The sequence below is a fragment of the Diabrotica undecimpunctata genome, chromosome 10 (genome assembly GCF_040954645.1).
Source record: "Diabrotica undecimpunctata isolate CICGRU chromosome 10, icDiaUnde3, whole genome shotgun sequence".
Lineage (NCBI taxonomy): Eukaryota > Metazoa > Arthropoda > Insecta > Coleoptera > Chrysomelidae > Diabrotica > Diabrotica undecimpunctata.
Window position 1 is genome coordinate 78807694 of NC_092812.1, and position 26486 is coordinate 78834179.

Genomic DNA, 26486 nt, shown 5'->3' on the forward strand with positions numbered 1-26486 from the left:
TCGGTAAACTGTCTGAGGTGGCTCTCCTAGTATAAATGACGTTTTCAAGCCGCCCAACAGGGTATTGTGAGATGTATTGCAGGTGTTCCATATGTTTTCTCTTGTAAAAGCATATATAAGGATTTCAATATATTAACAGTGTATGGGATTTACATTTTGGAATTATTGATACTAATTCATAAGAATCAAAGAACTGTGTGTATGTAACAGTGGTATTCACTCACACAACATAAGAAATTTAGAAACATTTAAGAAATAAGTAGGAACTCACTTACTATCTGTGGTTTACTACTGTACATTAAATTTAAAAACCTAGTTAAAGAGTACCTAGTGACCATGTATCCTTATACACTTGGTGAATATTACGAGAGTGTATCTGTGAATGCCCACACTGCAACCAAAATTAATATTATTTTGATTGTTGCATTAGGCATTCTATATTGTACGCTTTATATTTATTTTAACCTTTAACTACCAGCGCTGGTGTATAAAATACATCATTTCTACTAAAACAGCGATAAAATCCAACTTCCGTATCCCCCATTTTTTGCACCCTATCTGACCTTCAACCAATGTGTTTACTAGGTGCACACATAGTTTGACTTTGATAGCTGAAGATTTAGTTGACTTATTTATCATTTCCTTAATGCAGTACAGTTTGGTGAATAAAATACACCGTGCAGGTAGTAATGTAAGTAATATTACTGCCATTTACGAGTATTTATTTTCCAGTAGATTAGTGTTTATATTTATTTTTGGACATTTTTATTATTTTAGGAACAAAGTAAAAATAGGAAAACAAAAAATTGACACAGATAGAATTAGAGGATCTGACTCAAGTTATTTACGATTTCGATTCGGAAGCAGAATTGCCGAATGACAATGCTGATTCTGAAGAGTACATAGAGGAGACTGAACATGATATAGAATCAGAAATCGCAGGTAATGACTTTATTGATTTAAAACATGTTGCACCTAGCAGTTACTTTCTTGCCAAAGATAAACTGACTAGATGGAATAAAAATCCACTAAAGAGCAAATTTAGTAAAGTAAGCGCTAAAAAACTTGTAAAAAACTAAAAATTTAAAAATACAACGTCGCCAAAGGTGGCGTTGATACTGTTGATAAAATGTATGGCACATACTCAGTATCAAGAGGAACAAGACGATGGCCCTTGGTTATATTTTTCCAACTCATCAATATCGCGAGAAGCAATGGACAACTTTTCTGTAATGCAACTCATGTCAATGCAGTTTATAAGCATAGATGAGAATTTTTGAAACTGCTCTTTTCAGGTTTAATGAAGCAATATATCTCTGAACGCGCCTGCGTTTAATCACTGCAAAGTGATATAAAAGGTTTTCAGACGAAATATAAAAAACCAACAGAAGATAATAAGGAGCCGCCGGCAAAGATCAGAGCGAGGTGTTTCATTTGCGGTGGGAAAAAATCAGGTCACAACAATAATCTGCGGAAGTTGCAATAGGTCAGTTTGTTAACAACATATCAAGACAATAGTTGTTACATGCGATTTTTTAAAAAATGAAGAAGCAAGCAGTACATAATAGAAACTAAAAGTAATACATGTGAAGTTTCCATTTCAAGAAATTGAATTCAACTCGAGAATACATTTTTCCTGAGTTATTCCTTCGTTCAGGTTTTGTCTTTTCAAAAATTTAATTTTTTATCATTATCATCATTAAAATATATAAAAAATCAAAGCAATATGTTTTTTTATCCCCATACATTAATATAAATAATTCCTATATATTCAATCTGATATTAATAGATGTGGTGTTTATAATACACCGCGTGGGTGACTGCGCGAGATTCCGGAGCGCGGGTAGTTAAAGGTTATAGAATGATGTATTGTTCCATTTTTTGTAATGTTTTATATTTATAATTTGTACTTTTGACTTGCTATAAACCTTGTGTAACTTATAGTCAAATAAACTATGTATCTATCTATCTATCAAATTTATTTTATTATACATTGGCATAAAAGGGATGTTTCTTGAGGAGCCCGTCTCAAAGCTATTTTTGTTGTGATTTATTGGAAACAAAATGGACGTTATTGTTTGTAACTGTATCAATAATGTTCTATTAAAGAAGTTATTTAGATTTATTCTAGAGATCTATTTATGAAAATATGTGTTATTTATAAATGGGTTGATAACCCATTTCTAAATGATGTATGTAATATCGCTCTTAATAAGAGAAAAAAGTGTGGATATGGAAAGTTGCTTAAGTTAGTATTCTAACCAGTGAATAATTAAACGAAAAATTAGCAAATGAACAAATGAGAGCATAAAAAATATTTTTTTAAGTAATTCCCTTAGAAATTTTGGGGATAGGTTAAAGACTGGTAAGTTCGTCAGTGTTGATAAAAACTATTATGAAAAACAAATTACAATGAACATACAAACATAAAAAAAAGTACAGAAAAACACTTCACACACAACACGATACATCAACACAAATTGTAAATTGATCTACATCGATCTTCATCTACATTGTAGATTGATGCTCTTAAGAGATAAGTAATAGTGGCACCTTTTGTACCTGAACTGATGTAAGGCTTGTTTAAATTAGTAGAATTATAATATGTAATTTTTTAGCTTTCTTAAGACTGTACGTTACCGGTGCCCTGATGTCAGAAAACTGTAGTGGTCGAAACCGGTCGTCGCTTACTAAATAAATAGATTGTAAGTCTTTCATTTATTTCTACTACCTAGTTTTTAAAATTAGTATGATTAAATAGGTATATTTTTTTTTTATTTAGCTTTACGTGTCTCGAAAGCGTAGGTCACTGACACAGGTACAATTTTATTACAATACATTACAAGAATATACAGTAACATTACAATTAATAAAGAAATACATTAAATATTGGTACAATTATTAATTATCAAATTCTAAACTACGTTTCTTCTTCTAAATATCCTGGTGAGGTAAATAGGTATATTTAATACCTTTCAAACAAGATATCACTTGCCGTAAGGTCCCATTTAAAATTATCGGTCACAGTGGCTCTATAGTCCTTTCTCCAAATTTCACTATTATAAGTAGGTATAACCGTTCAAAAGATATAATTGGGGAGGAGATTTTTGTCTAGCACTGTATATGAGAGTACTTAAAAAGGTAAACACCGTCAGGAGATGTAGTTATGGAATTTATCAAAAAGTACTAAATTAAAAGGTAAAACAAGGAGATGGCAGATGTACGAAGATTATGTATCCCACGATACCTGACTTTATTTTAAAAAAATCAAAACACTCAGTAGATTTAAATACATTTATGCAATAAAATTTTAGCTTCATTGTAAAAACCTTTAGCTGTTCGCTAAAGACTTTCTAGTCGCATGAGAGGTTGTAAAATTTTGTTGTTATTCCCTTTTTCTATTTCTCTCGTGCAGCGATCGCCATTGAAAGCAGTGAACATTCAAGTCATGATTTCCTTGTAATATGCAACCTTAAATTTACATGTTATGTGAGAGTGAATACGAAAAAAGAGGGCAAATAAGTATAAAATAGTGCGGTATTCGGGACATTCGAGGTAATAAGCTTAAAGTAAAGAATATTAAATTCTTGTTGTTACAATATTTGACGCGTCTTTGGGAAACGTTTCGCCTATGTAAATAGTGGATTGTGAAGTTTTCTCCGACTGCCTAATATACTTCTATTTGTGCAGCATCCCAAGACAAGAGAAAACGGTCTAATAAGAAATATATGTACTGCGACTCCTCCGAGCGCTAAACTGATATATTTCAACGTTTCGCATTTATCTACACTACAGAAAGTTTTGTTCGATGTTAAATTGATGCTTCGGTATCTACAATTCAAGGTATTGTTTTGTAAATTGGATCCGCAAAAACAAAAGAAAACTACATGGAGAGTATACAAAATAGGAGCTTTGTTTTATTATTTGACGTTTGCTCTTCGTTTAAAACATTGTAATACTCTAAAAATATTTACTACTACTTAGAGAAAACTAAACAACTAAACTATTATTGTATTATTTTGTTTTGTTTATACACAAAAAATTACATCATCTATTGAGTTATGATCTGGAGGACATATATTATAGTGAGTCAATTAAAACATATCTTTAATAAACAACCGCAAAAAAAATTAGGGGAGAGTGGGGATATGTTCTATCGAAATTATCCAAATTATTATCTGAAACATTGTTCTGAAGCTAGCACCTTAATTAATTTTAAAAAGAAAATTTGTTTAATTTGTATTTTGAGAACGATTTCCGAAGTGGAAACTTTCTAATCGGCGGCATCCTTTGATGTACCGTCAGGTGTGACAGGTGGGTAGATGTGGCACGTGGTCACGTTTTTGGAAAGGGAAAGAAAAGATATACCTAGAAGCATTGCCAAAAGGGCATTATATTATATCTCCGTTTTTATTGGTCCGATTAGAGCGTGTGGTGCGTTAAATAAAAGGGAAAACGATAAAGATTATAATCATCATCATCAGTAGCTCGACAACCCTTTCTGGGTCCTGGTTTGTTCTAGGATTTTCCGCCATTCTGTTCTGTTCCTAGCTTTGTTTTTCCAGTTGGTAATCTTAAGTGTTTTCAGATCTTGTTCCACTTGTTCCATGTATTTAAGATAAAGATTATAATAGGATAAAAAAACAAACATCGCGACTATCAAAAAGGCACTACCCAGTATCTTTGTTATTAATAAACATGAAGTGACATACGAGATAGCATAGGGCGCTATGGATGAAAATAGATTTACTATAAGACAAATTTTTATTAATTTACTTAAAAAAGGCATCTCGGTGAGTACAAAATAAAAAATTGATCGAATCCTAACACGCGGCCCTTTAAGTAGTAGTTTTGTTTGTTTTCTATCTTAATATAGTCATTATCCCTTTCCCTTTCAGGACAGAAAAAACAAACGCCTTGTTTGTTTTTTTTTGTCCCCACATATTCATTATTTCTCCCTCCCTACAACAACCTGCACAAGTGCCACACCTGCCCACCTGTCACACCTTGCGGTACAAAGGATGCCGCCAGTAGAGAGTTCTCACGGTCCGAGAAAATTTCCTAGGCCCAAGTGTCTCAACCTCTACTAATGGTTTAACTCAAGGATTAATCCTGACTCCGATGTTGTTCAATTTATAAATTTCAGATCTGCGTGAAACTACTCTAAGATCTGCATGAATTTTCGTGACTACGCAAAACACGCTGACCAACAACCTCAACAAATTATACAAATATTTCACCCACTGGCAGTTAATTCCAAACCTAAATAAAACTAAAGTCGGCTGCTTTTAGCTTAACAAAAACAAAAACAAAAAGGCGACCTACAAATCAGAGGTCTAAATGAATAAAACAGTGCTACTCTATTAACGGTATCCAAAATATCTTAGGGTAATCTTAGAAAGAAATAACCTGATTTAAAGACTGACTAGCACTAGCTGGGGCGGATTAGCAGATCAACTTACTCAATTTTGAACAACGGGCAATAAATAAATCGACAATACATATCGTTTCGCTGAAAATGCATATGCGTGGGCAGTTATGATGTCTGGGCTTAGCGATAAATATAATTAAAAAGCAGACCCTCTTTGTAAAAAGTTATTTATTAGAAATAATTAGGTATACATTGATTCATACATTCACTCTCCGATCGCCGTTCCGGCAACACCCTTAAAGTGACTTGTTTTACCTAGTTTTGACTAATATAAATAATTGTAACATAGTGTAGTAGTGAATCGCTTGTTTTAATGTCACAATAAAGATTTGTTAGTTTGCATTTTACATTTGGCGCTTATTATTTGGTAGCAGTTTTCCCAATTAAATCACAAATATTTCAACTCATTTGTAAACATTATTTTCGTAGCAGGCTTTTTAAAATAAGTGACTTAATTAAGTTTAAATTCAAAAAAGTGTTTATTACTTACTACATTCTCTAGATACATATACTATATAGCTGTATAAGTAAGAAAGTAGTTAATACATACTATTTTATTGGTAAAAATGAAAATTAAGTAAAGTGTCAACATAATTTATTAATAAATTGCTAATAAATATTGATAAAAAAGCCGAGGAAAGTTTCAGGGTTGGAAGTTTTACATTTGAACAAGATAGTGCACTCAGCCACACTGCAGAAACAAAAAATGGCCTGAGACCACGATGTGAAAATATTATCTTCAAGTGAACTAGCCCCGACATGAGTTGCATAATAATGGCTTGAGATAAAGAAGTATATGCATTACGGTTTATGCCAAAACGCGTAGGTAGTCACCGTTAGGGTTGCAAAAGATGACATTATTTTTTATTAATAGCTGATTCCGTTTTTAAGATTTAACTGCATCTAAATTAGATAATTTTTAATTCTTTGCACTTTGTAATGACAGTCGATTTTTAATAAAAATTATCCATTAAAGGTGAATGTGTTTTAAAACAATAATAATAATAGAAAACAAAAAACTTTGTAAAAAATGATACTAATGATTTTGAAGTTAAACAAATGATGTGTTTTCACATCTACAGGGTCAAACAAGAGGTTATTAATAACGAAAATTATGGACTTCTTAAAAACCAAGAATTCTTAAATGATATAATTATTGATATAATTATTAAGAAGCTACTGACTACGGAGTTCCAGAATAAATGTTTTATAGGCGGTATCGAATAAGCTCTTAAAAATGAAATCTACAAACTGAGGATTTTTAGATTAAATTGGAACAGTCGTTACTTGGACTGTCTCTCAGAGATAGGGTTAGAAACGAGGAAATAAGTAGAAGGACGGACGTCACGGATATCATATAGCGCATAGCATGGCTGAAGTGGAACTGTGCGTGCTATTTGCCCAGACTAAATGACGGGCGGTGGATCCAAAAAATTACAGTATAGAAACCACGAGCAGATAGAAGGAGAAGAAGGGTTAAGGAGGTAAAGTACCTACACAATGGACAGACGACGTCAAAACAATTGGCTGCAGGAAGCTCAAGACCGACAAAACTTGAGGAAATTACGGGAGACCTATGTTCATTTTTAAACGTAGAAGGCTGGATGATAATAATGAAAAGATCTAAGAACAAAAACATACTTTTTACGGGAATCTTCTACTTATAAGACATGTAGGATTAACTGAAATCTGGCTTTGTTAAAGCAACCGTACACCAGAATTATTTAATGATATATAAAATGTGTCTTAAAAGTAAAGTGTTAAATTCATAAATTTGTTGCTGATAAAGTTTGAAAAATACAAACCGGTCTATTTTTATTTTCAAATTGAAATTTTTTTGTTGCACATCTATTTTTTTTTTGTTATATTTGTCAAAGATGTGACGTCATCTTTTTTTTTTGTTTAATAGGACATATGTTTTTTAATGCAAACATCATGTTACTTCATTCAAGATTTACGACGTTATAACACTACAGTTAATAAATGTGAGGAATTTTCAAAATGGCAACTATTTAGGAATACAATAGTCAATTGGATTTTTAAAATAAAGAAAATAATCACATAAAAGAAAAAATATTTTGAAATAAATGGACAGAACTGCAAGAGTTCAGATGAACCTAATCAAACTGCATTCTGATGAGGCCCTCCAAAAGAAACTGAAGAATGTACCAAAAGCTAATAGTCGATCTTAAGGTATAAACTATCATTTTTAAAGTCATCTCAACTTAAGAAATAAATAGAAATGTTAAAACATATTCTTCAATAATCACATACATCCACAAAGTAAACAAAATACACATATAATATATACAAATATATATTTACTTAATATAAAAAAATACAAATGTTTATTTAATTTTTTTAACGGGAACCACACAACTATAATAAAATATTGCAAAATAATACCTTAAACCAAAAAATATACAAGCAATAAATATAGTACAGTACAGAAAAGGAACAAAAAGATAAATTTCCCTTTTTTTGCTTACCTCATATGCCATTTTCAGTACACAAAAAGGCATAGTCTAGGTCGAACTTCGTATTGAAATCCGACTGAATTTAAGCTGCTTATCAGCTAAGTTATAATTCTAAGAGACGCTATATATTCATTCTTCTAGAAAATCTTATGAAATGTCTCTTTTCTACATTAATGATCATTTGGTTCTGGTTACACCACTTAATAATGTATCTATTACAATAATTTTTATATTATCGGCAAATAATAGGAACTATGAGATGGCTAAGTGAGATTTAATGTCATTTAATACCCTGTAGTACTCCTGATTTTACTAAAATTTCACAAGATTAAAACTTTTTAATCTTTCTTGACAAATTGTATCCTCTTTGTAGATAGCCGCTTAACCAACTGAAAAATTTCTTGTAAATCCGATAGCTTTAGATTGGTACACATCTTATGATTCACAGTGTGAAACGCTTTGAAACTAAAATATAGTCAGACTAAACAAGATGTATCTTTAATAAGAAACAATAGTAAATTAAAAACGTAAATTTATTTCGAATTGCGAATTTTAAATAATATTTATCTAAACGGTGATAATAGTATGACTAACTAACTGAAAATTTCAATGATTTTATTTCAATATTTAAGTTTTCAATATTACCGATAGTACCTGTAAATATTACCTAATATTCTTGGTGTTGTTGTAGCAGGTAACCAATTCTGTAATGAAAAGATGTTTCAAAAGTTTATTGCGTGGGGTATAAATGGAATAGTCCTTTTGAAAATTATTTTGTTCTCAAAAGTGAAAGTAAAAACTTAAGTATTGTTTAATTTGTCGACTGTACTCTACACAACTTCCGTATGTACGCGCATGATATCAATCACTTCCTCTAGTCTTCTTAAATAAAATGGCGATATTTTTAAAACGGTTAGTGTAAGACGGTCGAAGATTTTAACTCCTTTAGGGTAGCGCAGCGTGTTCTGATAGACATAGTATGATTGATTTATCTATTATACTATGTGTACAATGTCAAGATTGTATAGAATTACTTTACGTTTAGTTTAGCATTGTTCACCGTTACTTTCAATTACCACTTTGTGGTGTTTGCAAGATGTGCAATAAATAAATAAATACGCTGAGTAAGAATATATCCGACTTTATATGCAGTTATCTCCTAGACTCTGACCCCTTTTTTAAAATAAACATTTAATTCAGTTATTTAATGTTTGTTAATTACTTAATCTTTATTCTTTAAGGCATTTTCGTTTAGCAATATACATTTTGACTAATTAGGTATTCCACCGATGTCCCCAACGTACAAGAATCACGAATCAGATACTTCAGGTCCGAACTGGAGAATTTAAATCTTCTAAAATATAATTGGTATAATTTGTTTAATAAAATATTAAAATTTAAAAATCTAAACGAATTTTAATTGTTCAAACCTTGTTCAATCCTATCAGAGCATCGTCAATTTTTACCCCATAAGTGGTGACTAGTGTATTATTTACAGAAGTGGTCGCTTGGCGTAGTATGTATGGGGATATTTAAATTAACAACCAACATTTCTTAAATATTTATGAATAAATAAACACATCTTGTATGTAAAAAATGTAATAAAGTTAAAATCCAAAAATAAAAAAGAATTCTTAAATGAACATAAAAAGATACAAAAAGCAAATTCATTTTAAGAACTTTCTGTTTGATTTTCGTGATGCTTGCATTCTAAGCGTATAAATTTGTGTGAGGATTAAATGCTCTTCACATGCTAGTTTATTGCATCTTTGCATCTTTTTTGGCTAGTTTTGGTGTGTCAGTATCGGCACTACTATATGGAGCTAAGTATCTTTTGATTCCCACAGATAGGTTGGTAATATTTGCCCTCTATTGCAAATCAGGTGTCATTAGAGAAACCGCTAATTTAAAAAAATGTCAGTGACTCAGGAGTCTTATCGCAATTAGTGGTGTTAAATAAAATATTGAAATTGATTTCCACAATATTCATCAGCTGATCAAATACGACCAATGGCCACCGTCTAGTTCGTGTTTGGACAGTGTAATTGGTGTACATTTGGTCGACTACATCGATTGTATCATCGATGTACATCGACTACGTTGCAAAACAGTAATATGTCTGGTTTACCTAACACTTTACCTACAAAATTGAGGAGTGTATAGGTCTCGTTTTACTTGGTTGTAACTTCAGTGAGATTTTTTTTTATTTTTGGTTTCAAAGTTCCAACAAAAGTAATTTTTTAGTGAAGAAGCTCTTGAGACAAAGGAGAACAGGTGCATCAATTATATGTGGTCAAATTTTCCGTAGAATTTTTGAAAGGCTCAGACAATCTGAGTACAATGTCTGTTCAGTGTTTGGTGCAATTTTCTAAATTTGGGACATTTAACACCTTCGAATCACACAAGCCAAATATTTTTATCACACATTTAACGAACTTTTTAGGCAAATATACAAAACTACGACCAAGGTATGGAACTAGCATTTCGTCAATTGTAATACATTTACCTGGGCAGAAGTTTTTTCCGACAATTGTCTCTGAATTTGTCTCTAATTTCTCGCACTACCGCTAATTTATCTGTCTGCTTCCTTTATTCACGACTTGTTTTGTCGTCAAACCTAAGTGTACCAAGTAGAAACAATATTTCGTTATTACTCTCCTACTGTGGAGTGAAATCATGTCCACTGTATTCAATGGATTCGTCGGACGCATCGGGATCAATACCACCCATGTCTTTATCATCATTTTTCTGTTTATTTCCTTCATCTCATTACTTCGCTAGTAATTTTTTTCTTATAATTGTATGGTACATTTAACCCAAAATTAATATTTAGGACATAATAAATTATACTTTCACTCAATTATTTGCCCTGATACCCAAACAATTATAGCCGCTTGGTGTACTTTATGCACCACTTGATAACACACTATAAATGACGTCTAATCTAGTACTAAATTTGTAGTGAGGAAGACTTTCACTAGACTCTAAAGTAGAATAAAAATACCGATGTGCATTTGCCTATTTAACAGCTAGATGTAAAGTGATGACGTTCTAAATAAGAATAGCGTACTTTTTTCGCCTCAACGATCACTTAAGGGTTAAGAGTACATTCACCATACTTAAGAGTACTTGTTTAATAACTCTGTTTAAAATTGGAAAGTAAAGCGACGCAATGTAGGTGTTAAAAGATTTACTTAAGGGAAATACAATGGCACCTACTCGAAAGGAAACACATATCTAGGTTGTGGAAAAGACACCAGACAACTAAGTGTCAATCTGTAATAATTCTACTCCTTCTAGTTCTATGACCGTTATTGACTTTTGAATATTATGTTGACTACCATATTCGCCATCAAGTCTTTATTGATAGCATTTAAAAATAATGCTGTAGTCCATCTTGATTTTTCGTTCTTAATTTTTAAGCCGGAGCCACGTTTACTATCAATCTTTTCCTCTATAATGAGATGCAAATGTTAAAGGTACCAGGTATTCATGAAGTATTCCACCTTGCATCTTTTTTTGTGTTAACTAGTTGTGTTGTTTGGTTAAGTCGTCTAATAATCTCTGAACTGGGTCATTTCTGACTCTATGACCCAGTTTAACTTTAGTAGACATTGGTATACCCACATGCCAAAGGCTTCCAAGGAGTTAAGCATGATTCCATTTAGGGTCCACAGTAAGATCGTGGCTGTAAAGAACGTTTCGATTTTTTTATAAACGTTTCTCTTTTATATATAGCGTGTTCTCGTGTTAATATTATTATATGAGAAACATTCATGATTATACTAATACATGATTACTAGTGTCCTTAGTTTTTGATCAATTTTATAGAACGATCAAAACGAAAAAGGAGCCACTAATTTTATTTAGTGTAAATTGTTTATTGTAATAAGTATATAGGAATTTAATTATTTACGTTCACCCAGTAGACACATATAGTTTTTTTAAATGAAAAAAAAAACAAGTTTCTTGTATTTAATAAAAACGCAAAACTTGATAACATTTTGGCATCACATTTATTCTGTTATTAAATTTCTGTCAATATTTACGTTAGTGTTGTTAAGAATTAATGATAGATTTTAATAAGCTTGGAAGGCCCCGAATGCGCCTAATGCATCTCACAGAGAATCCAATCGCTAGGACAATAGATTTAATTCAATAATTTCACTCAAGACGCAGTACAGCAGAAATGTCAAATACTAGTCTTGTTGCCATAAATAGAGCCTGTACCAAACATGAACTTTATGGAGGTACTGAGGTATGTATGTCTAGGTGCAGGATCGACTGCAAGAGAGGATAGACTTTTACAACTATGGCACAAAGAAGTAACTTAATGTTTACTAACTAGTCTAGATTTATTTTAAATCATGTTGATAGACGTATTGCAGTCTGAAAAAGACCAGGTGATCGCTTTTTAGGTTTCACAGTTCAAGAGACCCAGGCTTTTGGTTTGAGGTAAGATAACTTTAAATGGCCGCTCTGACCTAGTAGTTATTTAGCGTGGGACTATGATAGCTGAGCGATACGTTAAAGAAGTTCGTGTACCATAGGTTGTCCCATTTGCTGAAAATATGGGTCCAGAATTTATCCTTCAGCAAGATAATGCGAGACCGCACGTGGCCAGAATAGTACAAACCTATTTGACTACCCACAATATTCAGGTTATGGAGTGGCCAAAGAGGAGTCCAGATTTAAATTACATTGAGCACATTTGGAATACACTAAAGAAGCGCATGAAGGATCGTCAGTCACTAAGAAACCTACAACATGTCAAGGAAGTTCTTGTGAAAGAATGGGAACAACAACTAGATCAAGAACTATTTGAAATGTAAATGAAAGCATGTCTGCATATTGTGTTCGGCGAGTTATAGAAGATCATACATGCTATTTGTTTTAAAATCATTTTTACCAACGCTGTCAAATTTTTGACATTAATCACTTTTTTTTATACAGGAAAATTTACAGTTCAGTAGAAAAATCTTTGCTATAGCTATATTTATAGCGAAAAACCTTATATCTAATTAAATAAAAATAATTTAATCATAAAAAGAATTTTCTTTACTTTTTCGTATACACAACCTTTTGTTTCTTTATTAATATTGCTCTACAACAATAGTATCTATTATTCTTTTATTATGACTTTAATTACTAACTCTTTTATTTTTTCTCTTTATCATATACATTTATTGCATCTATTTTTCTGGAAGTGACATACAATAGAGCGTTTTGCCTATTTAAATTGGATAAATAACAATTACCTATACTAACAAAGTCTTATTCTTTAAACACTTTATGTATCTAACAATTTCTATGGATTCCACATTTTCCAGGCTCTCAACAATACTCATAGAGTGAACGCCATTGAAAGTTTCTTGATTCAAAATTTTTTTCATTAGGACGCTAATTATTCCCCAATATATTCTATAGAACGTTATTTAATAATAATTGAAAGCTTTTATTATTTTTTCCAATCACCACTTCCTTAATTTTTTTTTTGTACAAATATTCTGGTCAACGACGCTCGAGTGCAAACGTTGATCGAGCATCTCTAATCAAATTAATAATATTATCTTCATACATAACTGAAGAAAACAATGTTTTAGTTTTAATTTTTTATTTTTTATTAAATGGTAAGATTTTTTTCTTTTCGTTGTATTTTTTATTCACTTCTGTTTAGAACCAGTGAGTTTTTCGCTACAAATCTTCTTTAGCTGAGTCCTAGATGTTTGCTTTAATTTTTGCCTAGTTTTCCTCCACTCCATCGCTTTGGATAAGTTATGTGTTTCTGCATTTTGTTGCTATTCTTTGGCATAAATACCTTGTTATGTTTTCATTCGGATTTTGCGCAATACTAGCTCCAGAATATCATTGTCTTTATTTCTGAAATTATTGATGAATAGTTTGTCAGAAGTTTACCGTTTTTGTTTTTGACATTCTCGCTATATCGTTGTTTTATCTTTGGCACTATGTCATCACCAACACAGGCGTTAAAGTCATCCATAATACACATATATTCATGTGACTCGAAGAATAGTTTTCGTTTTTCTGTTGCAAGGAATAACCTTGTCTCTATGAGCAAAATATTTATAGTCCATCAGTAGCCTACTAACCTTGATCCTTTCTCCTTTATCTGAGCTAGTTACCTATAACAGTACTGTTTAGCTACTCCCACCCAACATCACTGCTGGCTAAGATGAAATTAAATAATGAAAATCCGTAAGTGAATATTATAAAAATATTTTAGTGAAATAAAGATCCTTTTTTGTAAAATCCGGCTCTGCAATATAGTCAAAATAATAAACAAACAAAACAGCGAATGAGCAAGGCCAGATAAAGTATATAGAGACACTAATCTTACTTTTTCTTAAAGAAATATTTATTTATTATGGAAAAGAGTTTTATTTTTCTTGATCCCTATATTACAGTCAAAACGGAATCGCTTTATTTATTTAATACGATGAACTCACCAGTACCCCACAATTCAGTACGGTTCAATGGGTTTACCATAAATTATTTGTAAGATTCTTGAAACATTATATACACTGCCGGGCATAAAATTAGGGTCACCCCTTAATTTCAATTTCTTTTAAAAAGTATTATTCTTTTTTATCTATTTTTGGTTGTAACCTAGTTTACTAATCGAATACTTAAAAAAAATTGTTGTTACTGCTGTTTCGATAAGCGTTTCAGATAAAAAAGGCCCCTTACCCTAATTCCTAAAAACCATTTCAGCATTTTTTTTGTTTCTGTGATTTTAACTACAATTATAAATTGTTTTTGTAGTGTAATTACTGTCAGTGTATTGCAATAAGAATAAGTTCTGTTGTGGCCACAAAAATGGTGGCGGCTTTAGAAGATGGCCTCGGTCAGTACGAAACTGTAAGAAACTTTGATGTCTCTCAAGTATGCAACGAGTGTGGTGATAGTACGAAGACACTGGTCTGCTTACTCGAAGACCTAGTTCAGGTCAAGGCAGAATTATAACAGCTAGAGATGACCACTTTGTCGTTTCTAGTCCTTTGGAAAACCGAACGTTCACGGCAGTTTCCCTTTAAAATCATCTGCAAGAAGTGAAAAATGTAAACTTAAGTTAATGAACATTAGAAGACGGCTTCATGCTGTTTCTTTATCCTCTTGAACTAGAGTAACTAAACTATCGCTTTCCCGTGAACACCGAATTGCCAGATTGAATTTTGTATGAGAACACTTAACGTGCATAATACAGAATTGGAGTCGTGTATTGTTTTTCAACGAATCAAGTTTCTATCTTACGGGCTTAGACAAACGTGTAAGAGTGTGGCAACGTCCAGGAGAGAGCTATTTAAGCATGTGTTGCCGAGCGAGCTCCATTTGGTGAAGGGTTAGTTATGGAATGGGGAGGCATAGTTATGGATAGTTATGGGGGGTTAGTTATGGAATGGGGCAGGTTTGACGCTCGCATGAAATTGGAACATTGATTGCGCATAGGTACCTAACACAGATTCTTAAAGATAATGTTTTACCATTTATGGTTATTCTGGGAGACCACGCAACATTTATGCATGATAGTGCAAGGCCCATACTCCTGAGATAGTTACTTATTATCTTGACGAGGTTCAAATCACACGATTAGTTTGCCCTGTTTGTAGTCCAGTAATCAATCCCATAGAACGTGTTAGGGAAGAGATAAATAGACGTTTACGGAGTCATGTGCCAGCCCCTAGAAATTCAAGAGAGCTTCATCAAATATTGCTGCAGAAGTAAAACAGTCTTCCGCAGAATTTGATTCAAAATATGATCCAAGGCAAGCCCTGTCATTTACAAGCTTTTATCACTGCCAGAGAAGAGGATATTCGCTACTGAAATTCTTAAAATTTATTTTGTTTCAACAGAAATTACATCAAATTTAAATTGTTGCTTTTCAATATTAAGTATTGAACAACAACAGTTAACAAAATAACCCCCGAGGTCGTACAAAATGTTGTACGAGAATTTCAAAATCGTCTCGGTTATTGTCAAGAAGTGAATGGTGGCATTTTGAACATTTAATTTAATTGTAAAGTACATTGAAAAACATATTCTAAATATTATATGAAATTATCATCTTCATTCAACCTAAAGTTTTGTGATAGAGACATTATCTAACTTTTACATCTTAAAAATCACTTTTCTTAGTTATGTTGTTATTGTTATTTCCTTGCTGGAGGGGTATAATATTTTCATACTGTAAATTGTCAATTTAAGAATAAAAATCGACCTGTTTCAGGTTTTTCTCACATAGTACATAATAACGTTAAAAAAATGAATTTAGTCCAAATATATGGACCGAATAGTATAATAAATAATAAGTATATAATAATGTAAATAAAAGACGGTGTCATATTAGAACAGCCAACAAGTAAGCACTTTAAATTCCACTTATTCGTTTTTTCTATTTATCTTATTTCTATTTTTGCAAGTTACAAACGCATCTATATATATATATATATATATATATATATATATATATATATATATATATATATATATATATAATATACATGGAGCTAAGATTAATACTATTACAAAAATTAATATTAAACTCAACAGTTTTCCGTGTTAAACCGCGTTAATTATCATTGCGCCAAGCTTTCGACATACTCTCTAATGTCTTCTTCAGGGCTTCCAAGGTCTCAGTCTCCCGAGTCCCCGACACTACTACACTGATCATCATCATCATCATCACTGGCTCGACAACCCTTTTTGGGTCTTGGCCTGTTCTAGGATTCTTCTCCATTCCGATCTGTTTCGTGCTTTTTTTCTCCAGTTTTTTATTTTTAAGGTTGTTATATCATTTTCTATTTGTTCTAAGTATCTCAGTTTCGGTCTTCCTCTTGTTCTTTTTCCTACTGGCATCTGTTTGAATATTTTGTTTGGTATTTCGCCTTCTTCCATTCTTTCTACATGTCCTATCCAACGCAGCCGTCCTATTTTGATGAATGTTATAATATCCGGATCCTGGTATATTTTGTATAGTTCAGAGTTGTATCGTTTTCGCCATATTCCGTTTTCTTTTGTGCCCTTATATGGCACACTGATCATTGATCACTAATCAATGCACTACTGCTACTGCGAACAGAATGCAGTTCATTTATACCGTCGATGGTGACGTGGTTTGGGTGGAGGTTGGCGTGAAGGTTAGCGTGGGGATTGGTGCGTGGATTGGCGCGGGGGTTGGCTCGGGGGTTGGCTCGGGAGTTGGAGCAAACATTTCTGACAGTGGGATTTTGATTTCATCTTTCATCTTTTTCATCTCTTGTTCGATCAATCAAAGACAACATTCCCAATGAACAGTTGAAAAGTTGTTGAAATATGAATATGAATATGAAATTTCTTGCGCAGACTGCCCCCGATCCTATATAGGCCAAAGAAATTGAAGAAGCCATAATTGGATTTATGAACATTCGATTTTTGTTCGGAATTCCATTTCAATTTCAGCTCTAGGTCAACACCATCTTCATACCGGTCACAAAATTGATTTTGAAAACTCTAGAACCATCGGCTTCTATAAACCAAGAATTATCCGAGAAGCCATAGAAATTGAAAAAGGACAAAATTGTCTTAATAAAAGAGATGACGGCATACGGTTACCTTCTACATGGAGACCTCTCATAAAAAAAATGTCGTCCGCTCCATCCGCGAGTCAAAATCCCACTGTAAGAAATGTTCGCGCCAACCCCTGAGCCAGCTCCTGCGCCAATGCCCTTGCTAACCTACACGTCCACCTCCATCCCAACCACGACACTATCGACGGTATAAATGAACCGTATTCTGTTCCTAGTGGCAGTAGTGCATTGATAAGTGATCAGAGTAGTAGTGTCTGGTGGCTCGGGAGACTGAGACCTCGGAAGCCCTGAAGAAGACATCAGAGAGGATGTCGAAAGCTCAGCGCAATGAAGACTGTTAAGTTTAATATTAATTTCTGTAATAGTATTAATCTTAGGTCTAGGTTTAATTGTACTAACCGCAGAAATCTTTCGGAACATTTTCTCTTCGCATAAATCAAAAGTAGTCATTTTCCCCACAGTGGAGTGGACGTAATATTTTAAATCGTACCACCATAAAACTGAATTACATTAAGTTTTCTTCAACCAACCAAATAAAGTACATCGAAAACATTTTACAAAAATCTAATAAGGGATTAAACTTCTCGAAATGTATTATGAGGACATGGACAAGCAGCCTTGGATTTTTGTCCAGCCCAAATCATATATATGATCCATTATAGATTATGGTAGCTTTGCTCCAAAACAAAACCAGTGCTCTCTCAAAGGAAAGAAACTAAAAAACTGATTTTTGTTTGAGTAAAATGCACACACAGGCATCACATACAATGAACAAGTTGACAAAGCAGCTATCGAAAGCATACAGTTACATCCTCAGAGAAGGGGGAAAATGTAACACCGTTATTAACATTAGATGAAAGAACAAATATGGCCAAGGATATTTATATTAAAAGTGGTCTAAATAATACAGATATTTTTGTTTGACAAAATGCACAAAATACACATTGCCAGAACCCATCATTCGGAAAACCTACTGGTTTGCAAATTACATTTATCCGAGAAGATCCATAAAAACCATATCCCTGACGAAGATTGGACATGCTTGTTATCTGGCCGATTTATACAAATAAATGTAATTGACAATAATCTCTCTGATATTTGTAAAGAATTGGCAGATTTGGACAATATATTTTTTAATTGTAACAAGTATATACATTAGTCAGACATCTTTCTTCTTCTTCTTAAAGTGCCCTCTCCTCAATGGAGGTTGGCTACTACAATTTTAAAATCTTCTCTATCTTCAACTGTTCTTATTAGCTGTTCAAAATTTAGCCCTGTCCATTGTCGGATGTTTCTGAGCCACGATAGTCTTTTCCTTCCTAGGCCTCTCTTTCCCTCGATTTTTCCTTTTACTATAAGTTGGGCATATTGGTACTTATTATTTCTCAGTATGTGGCCTAGGTATGATGTTTTTCTAACTTTTACTGTGTTAAAAAGTTCTCTTTCCTTGCCAGACATCTTTAGAAAAATCTAAGAAGTTTTGAACGTTTACGGTCCCTACAATAACATGAATATTTTGGCATTAAATTATAAACGTGTTTTAGATTTTATTTAGGCTTGTAACCTTCAATATCTTTACTTTTTTTTATATACCTACCTTACCGTGGTCTACCAAGTATTTCTTAAAAAAATGCTAAGTAGCACTCTTGGGCGAGAAAAGTGTCCTTGTCCTAATCCCAAAATGCTTATTATGATTAATCCTCCCCAAGAAAAATTCATTAAAAAAATTTTTGTTATAATCATAACAAATTGGTCTGGCCAGCTAGGCTAAGATAACCTTACAATAAAAATTAAAAACAAAATAAATAGACTTACTACTTACTTCGTTTCTGGCTGCATGGACTAATCCTAAAGCCAAAACAAAAAAATATTTTGTGTATCTTTTGCGATATTCAGTTTTAATATTTTGTGATTTGCATTTATCAGCAAAGAAGTATAATTATTTCTTTAAAATCATATATAATTATAACAATCAACAATAGTTGTATAAATAAAAGTAAATCATACCTTAATGTTTCAATCGCTTTTCGTAAAATATTTGGAAAAAATTTTAATTTGGGTTCTGTCAATCTAAAAGATGTTATTCAATGACACAAAAGATATACAAAATATTTAAACTTACTTGGACTAACAAAATCTGAATTTATAAAGTGAGAACTTTCAAATTTTTGTGGTTAGGTTCAATAGTTCCAGCCACTGGTTGCAGGTGTTTGAGTTTGAAGGAAAACGATGAAATGTCAGCTTATTATTATTACGAGATGTTTTACCGCAATTAGTTTAACAACATTTGTAATAACTTTTATAATCTGAAACTAACATTTTGGTCAATTTTTATTTGTTATATTACCTATAATAGCAAAGAATACTAATTAGCCGTTCAAACGACTAAGGTAACTGTACCTTTTACCGACCACTGAAGGTTTTCCTTATAAGCAGATTCAATAATAAGAAGAATGCATTTTTATTTTTCTTTGCATAATTTTTAAAGATAAGTTTTAATCTAGTCGATTCAGCTAGTAATATAGAAAAAATAATATTATAACCGTTTAATTCTTTTTTTAAATGTTTTAATAATTATGTACAATTTCATTAAAATGCTCCATTTACCGACCGGCTTGAAAAAATCTCACTTATCACCGACCGATTTTTTTTGCTGTTACCGACCACAAGCAACTAATTACTGGACATTTCAGTCCTATCAGCGACCTTCTTGGGGGACTAGTAATTAACAACCATATATTAACTTATTTATTTAAAAATAATCATATCTACTGGCTCAATTGAAAAAACAAACGTAGTTGAAGATTATAATATTTAAAAAAATATAAATTCATAATATAACAAATAAAAAGTTACATAATATATTGGGCATGTATAATAGATTCAACTTTTGAAATCATTTTATTTTTTTATTATTATATTTTTTATTGCATCCATCTCCGGATTTGCATTGATGCCCCTTGTATTCACGGGTTTTGGAGGATTAATTTTTTTAAATATTTCATTTTCTGAATATAATAAAATATCCTCTTTCTAAGGCCATTTTCAATGTGAACCACTTCTTATCATAGTCTTCACTTCTAGTCCCGTACCGTTAAATCCAAGACTTACTCCAGGAAAGTACTCTTCTTCATAAATAACAACAAAATATTCTTCCTCTGCAAAATCTTCCGTTTTAGTTTTTTGCTATTATTCTTAATACGACAATTATGGATCCTGTTTTTCCAGGAAAGTTTAAGAGGCCTAAAAATAGCAACATCTAGTGGTTACAATAGATGTGTGGTATTAGGCAGAAGAGCAATTATAGTATAATATCTTTGCTTTTGCAGAACTTAGTTAGATGAAGCGTTAAATGTGAAGAATGGCCATCTAGAAAAAGCACAACAGATAAAGGAACGTTCTTTTCAACAATCCATTTTTTATAGAATACATTCGTAATGAATTCATAAAAACATTCTCCAGTCATCCACCCGGAGTCTGAATGGCTAATACCCCAGCCTAGGGGCATTTTCAAATGAATAGTGGCTGGTACTCTTTTATAGGGAAAAAGAACAGTAGGTTTCACAACTTGTCCTTCTGCCGAAACTGTCAAAAGTACCGTGAGGCATTCTTTCTAGTCATTAGCGATTCTGGTATAAACTTTTTTTAAACCTTTTCTTACAATTACACATTTTTCTTTTGGTGAAAGAAAAAAAGCTGATTCGTCGCAATTAAAAATTCTTTTTGGGTCTGATAGAACTTCCTCCAAATTATTTGTTTTTAAATAGTCTGAAACTCTATCAAACCAATCTCTTACACTTTTTTTGTTATATTTGCCCAAAGTTTGGTCAGATTGTGACACTCGATGAAAGAGCTGTCGAAAAATTTTTCGTAACAATGACGACCTGGAATTCTGTCTTTAAATTTATTTGATCGTTTTAGACGGCGAACTAGTTCTCTGCAACACACCCCAATAGTTGATTTTTTGTTACAGGAAAACCAACAGTTTCTAAATATAGAATCCAATCTACTATGGTTTGTTCTTCAGCTGCAGTCAGGACACACTGGGCCCCACTTGTAGCACCTTCTTCATATTTGTTATGAATTTTATAAACTAGGGTGCTTTTTGGAATTTTGAATTCTTTGGATGCTTTTCCAAACGACATTGCATCTCGAATTGAATCCAATACTTGCTGAAGAATTTCATTGGTATAGTTTTTTCGTTTTTTAGACATAGCTCAAAAGTTTAAAACAATGATGTACCATGAATATGATTATCGTTTCCCTTTCAAAAACAGAATTTTGGAAATATGACACTAAATATACTATTCTATTTGAAGTAATTCTTCCAATAAAATACAATTTTGTTCAACTTTCACATTACTTTTTTTAATTGCAAATTACAATTTAGTCGGTCGGTAAATGCTCAAGTGAATCGTTGGTTTATTACCTTTAAGAAAAAAAAAATATTATGAATAAATATATGCTAAAATATTTTTAAAGTTTCACAATTTTCAATGACTACATTCCCCTCATTCCGACCGCCCGGTCGGTAAAGGGTCGATTTTGAGTTTTAAAGCACCTTTTACCGACCGTTCTTTAATTGTAAATAAATTTTAATTGGAGAAAATAATTAACCAACGAACACATTAAATCTTTAAAAAAACGTGGTTTTGTGCTATTTCTTGTTATAAAAGTGCAATACTAACCTTGATATATTAACACACGCTTGATATTAACACAATGATTCTTATAACATGCCTTATGGAGTCTTGCAACACCACTGCGAAATCCGTTAAAATTTGTCATATTTGGCATTAGTCAGCGGCTGGATTATGTTTGTAATATTGTCATATCTATGTTTTATAAAACGAAACTGTTAAAAGTTTCAGTAGTTATATGGACTTTTCATAATGCGTCTAATACGGAAAAAATTCATGGCGGTCGGTAATAGGAAATGGTCGGTAAAGAGTACAGATACCTTAGGGGTTAGCTTTAATATAGTTCGTGAATAGCTCACCATTCTCCTTAACAGGGCGTATATCAAAAACGTATAATAGGTAGGCACAAATTTTTTTAAATTATGGCATAATGACATATTTTTAGGCGTAAATTAAAAATGTTCTTTAACAGATATTTTGTAGCGTGATTAAATACTTATATAATTATATTTTTGCAGTTTTAATTCCAAATTTAACTTTATCATTACTGTAATTTAATGACAATATATTAATGTATTAGTTATTTGTTTTTGTTTGCACATGTTTTTTTTTTCTTTACGAAATCCAGAATACAATAAAAAATATTCCAAATTTTTGGAATAATTAATGTAGGTATTTATTTAAAGTGATTGAATATAGACACATCCTGTGCAGTCAAACACGTTAAAATACCCTAAGAAATGTAAACACTTTGACTCTGTTAATGAATTTTTTTCAAATTTAAAAATCACTTCATAATATTTTATTTAGAGTATTTAAAAAGTCACCGATCCTGTATATTTTATTTCTCTATTACTTTACGAAAATATGTTATTTGTGGTCCATAAAAAATTGATTTTATGATATCGTAAACATTATCCCGAAATAAACCATTCGGTGATTTATGTCGGTATCTCAGCGTTTCTTTTTTTGTTCGTCGTGAAAGAAAAAATCACCACGGATTATAGTTAAGGAGTGTGCCATTTCGGGATATTTGAATTCTCGTGTAGCTACGAGTATAATTCGGTATACTGAACACGTCCGCGGATCCCTTTCACCAGATTATACGCGCGAATATCTCTACTTCACTTCACTTATCTAGTTGGCAAGTCTATGCAGTTATCTTTCGTTTTGTTACAGGTCAAATACCCGATCCCGAGCCGGAGTTCTTGGCTCCCCTGGAGAATCACACCGTCACCCAGGGACGGGATGTCTATTTCACATGCGTTGTTAATCACTTAGGCTCTTACAAGGTAAATCCTTTACTATAAATCTTGTTCCTTGCCTAGAAATAACTACAATTTATATGCTCTGTCATTGATAAATATTGTTAGGACCAGACGCTCTACTACCACAACATTAATTAATGATTCAATTTGTGCTTTTTTTAGTTACTAAATGTTTCTTGCTAGTTCATCACAAAAAATAGCAATTGGATGTTTTATCGTAGCCCAAGATTGCTATGTTGGAAAGGTTAGGGGAGATAAAATTATGTAATGCCTAAAAACTAAAAAGAGTATATTTGAATTATGCTGCCTGCCTTATTGGTAGTGATTGGTTGTAAGATATATAACATGAGTAGTTATAGGTAAAAGAAATATACTTAGACTTCAGGAATAAGAAGTCAATATATATATATATATATATATATATATATATATATATATATATATATATATATATATATATATATATATATATGTATAAATATATTTATGGCCTTATTATAATGAAATTATACTGATTCAAATTTCAAATATAAATTGACCATTAAGTAAGAGCACAAACTTTTGTATGGTTATGTTTTGACAGTGATATTGTATTTATTCTTATTTAGTTACTCAGTTAATGTCTTAATTATAAAAACATATAATCAAAAGCTAATGTGATATCTAGTGACTAGAAAAGTAAATGTTTTTATAAAGGTGCCTGGTAAGGTTTCCAGTAACTTTTTCGGTGTAAATTGTATTTATTTCAGAGGTAACAACATAATAGGTTATAAAAATAGGGATGTGAACAATTTATTCGGGATGTTATCGCCTTGAATGGTGAAGAGAACGAATGGCTTGGGACCAGAACTGGAATAAGCTTTTCTTTAGTGATAATTCTCGATTCTGTTTAGGAATGAATAGAAAGGCCGAGCCAAGGTCAAAAGACGTGGTAAAAGACGAAATCACTAGTTTTTTGTCGACAGGTACGAGCATCGCACTGTTGGAGTTGTTGTGTGGGGTTGCTAACGCTTATGGTTGAAAGGCATGTATAATCTTCGTTAGAGGAAATATGACAGCTTACAGATACGTAAAAGAAATTCTGGAACCTCGTCATATATCCCAACTTCAGACGCTTCAAAATCCAATTTCTTACCAGGATAATGTTATACCACACATTGCGAGAGTCACCTTGATATTGACCACCTTATTAGAAGCAAGATCAGGCGCATCAAGGAGAATTCGATTTAAAGATAAATAACCAAAAATCAGAAATAATGGCCATTACAAACTAAACACAGATGAAAAATGTGCAACTAAGTAAAGAGCAACAATACCATCATGGCTATCAAAGTAGATGGCCCATTTGGACACTGCCATGGGAAAATATGTAGAGACGTGTTGTCAATATGCAAACAACATATTTACATAATAAATAAAAATTGACTATCTAAACAAAGTTTAAATTGCAAAACGACGCAATTCAATAATTTTTTAGTTTGGAGGTTGTCACTTAGGTGGGAAAGTATGTAGACACTGAAATAAAAAATAAGGAAATATAAATAAAAGTGAAACTGTACCTATGCTGTTAGCGTTTTTAAGGTAAGCCTTCCGGCAAAAGTTAAGAAGAACCAATCATTTTGGTACTTCAAATTAAAAGAAAATATATTGACATGGAACCTGAAACTGAGTTTCTAGGCACAAATAATCCAATTGGTTTTTTCGATGATAATTGGCATTACACTTAAACTACCGATTGCTGTTAAATTGTGATCAATCATTCCGAAAAAATTCTATCATCCAGAAAATCCAATTCACGCAATTCATCGCAAAATGTTAGGTATTTCATTGAAACAGCTGTATTTTACACATTGAAATTTTGTTTTAAAACGCATAAAATACCAAATGCTTGACAAAGCTTCTACTATAGAGAATTTTTCACTAAAACTAGTTATGCTTAAACCGGAAATAGAAAATTTATGTTATTCTTATTTTTATTTACCCACAAAACTTTTTACCTAGTAACTAAATTTTTCTTGTTTTTGGTTTTTTGAACGACTCAATTTTCCAAACTTTCTTCCAAATGTCAAAAATAATCTAGGTTTGGAATTTATAAGAATATTTGCTCACTCGTTTTATTTGTCACAAGAAAATTTTTATTGCATAATATGGGTGTAGTTATAATTGTCAGATATTGTATGTTTGTTTTTTAAATTAAGATTATCTATTGTAAGAAATCATAATATTAAGCCACAAGAAAATTGTTTCAGAATCATATTAAATGCAGGTATATATTATATTGAGATATTTGAGACAACGTTATTGATAGATGATCATAATTATTATGAAATTTGAAGTAAAAAAGTAGACTTTGGGGCAAACAAAACCAACAGATATATCTTTTACCCTAATATATGCAAATTAAGTTATATTTTAATTATGATTTATTCGTCTCAGAAGCATCATACATTTTAATGAAGACATGTATACATTACTTATAAATAACAACGCCATATAAGTAATAGATAAAAGGTGTATGTATGAAATTAGGGCAAGATAAATTAAAAATAGGACTATTACACACTTTTTAGCGAAAAATTGGCGACGTTAAGAGCATTTGCTCCATTGAGCATGTGATTTCGCATAAAGGACAGACCAGAAGGTGTTCTGTTTGCTCTTCTCGACAGTCGCAGAGGACCGACTCCAGTGGTCCTGACTTAAGATATTAACGGGGGAAGCTCCATTTTATTCGATTGGCTGTGAATCTTTTCACTTCAGCACAAGTCCAGCTCAAGTTTATTGAGTGGAGTGCCCATCTTTTTATGTATGCAAGTGGGATGTTCTCAGGGTCGTCATGTGTTCATTAATTTTGTCACTCTGGGCTATATATAACCTCAGTCTAGTCTTTAGGGCTGCCTCAATCAGATCTTCGGTAGTATGCAGAAACCTGTTCCTAGATTTAAGGCATTGGCGGGCGCGTTGGTAGTCATAGAGATGGTATACGTGTGAGGTGGATGCTTTATGTCTTTTTTTTGAGCTGCTACTTCACGTCTAGTTGGGCGGTACTATGCCGGCCATTATTCATTTATAGTTTCACTGACATAGGA

General features: G+C 32.2%; 1 protein-coding gene across 1 annotated transcript in view; it reads left to right on the top strand.

The window, feature by feature from the left end:
• The window catches only part of LOC140451778 (lachesin-like), a 652628-nt gene that overhangs the window by 319260 nt on the left and 306882 nt on the right, over positions 1–26486 (top strand). The window contains exon 3 of the mRNA XM_072545633.1: positions 23312–23424. Coding sequence (XP_072401734.1) covers positions 23312–23424 — 113 coding nt within the window. The remainder of the gene's footprint in view (positions 1–23311; positions 23425–26486) is intronic.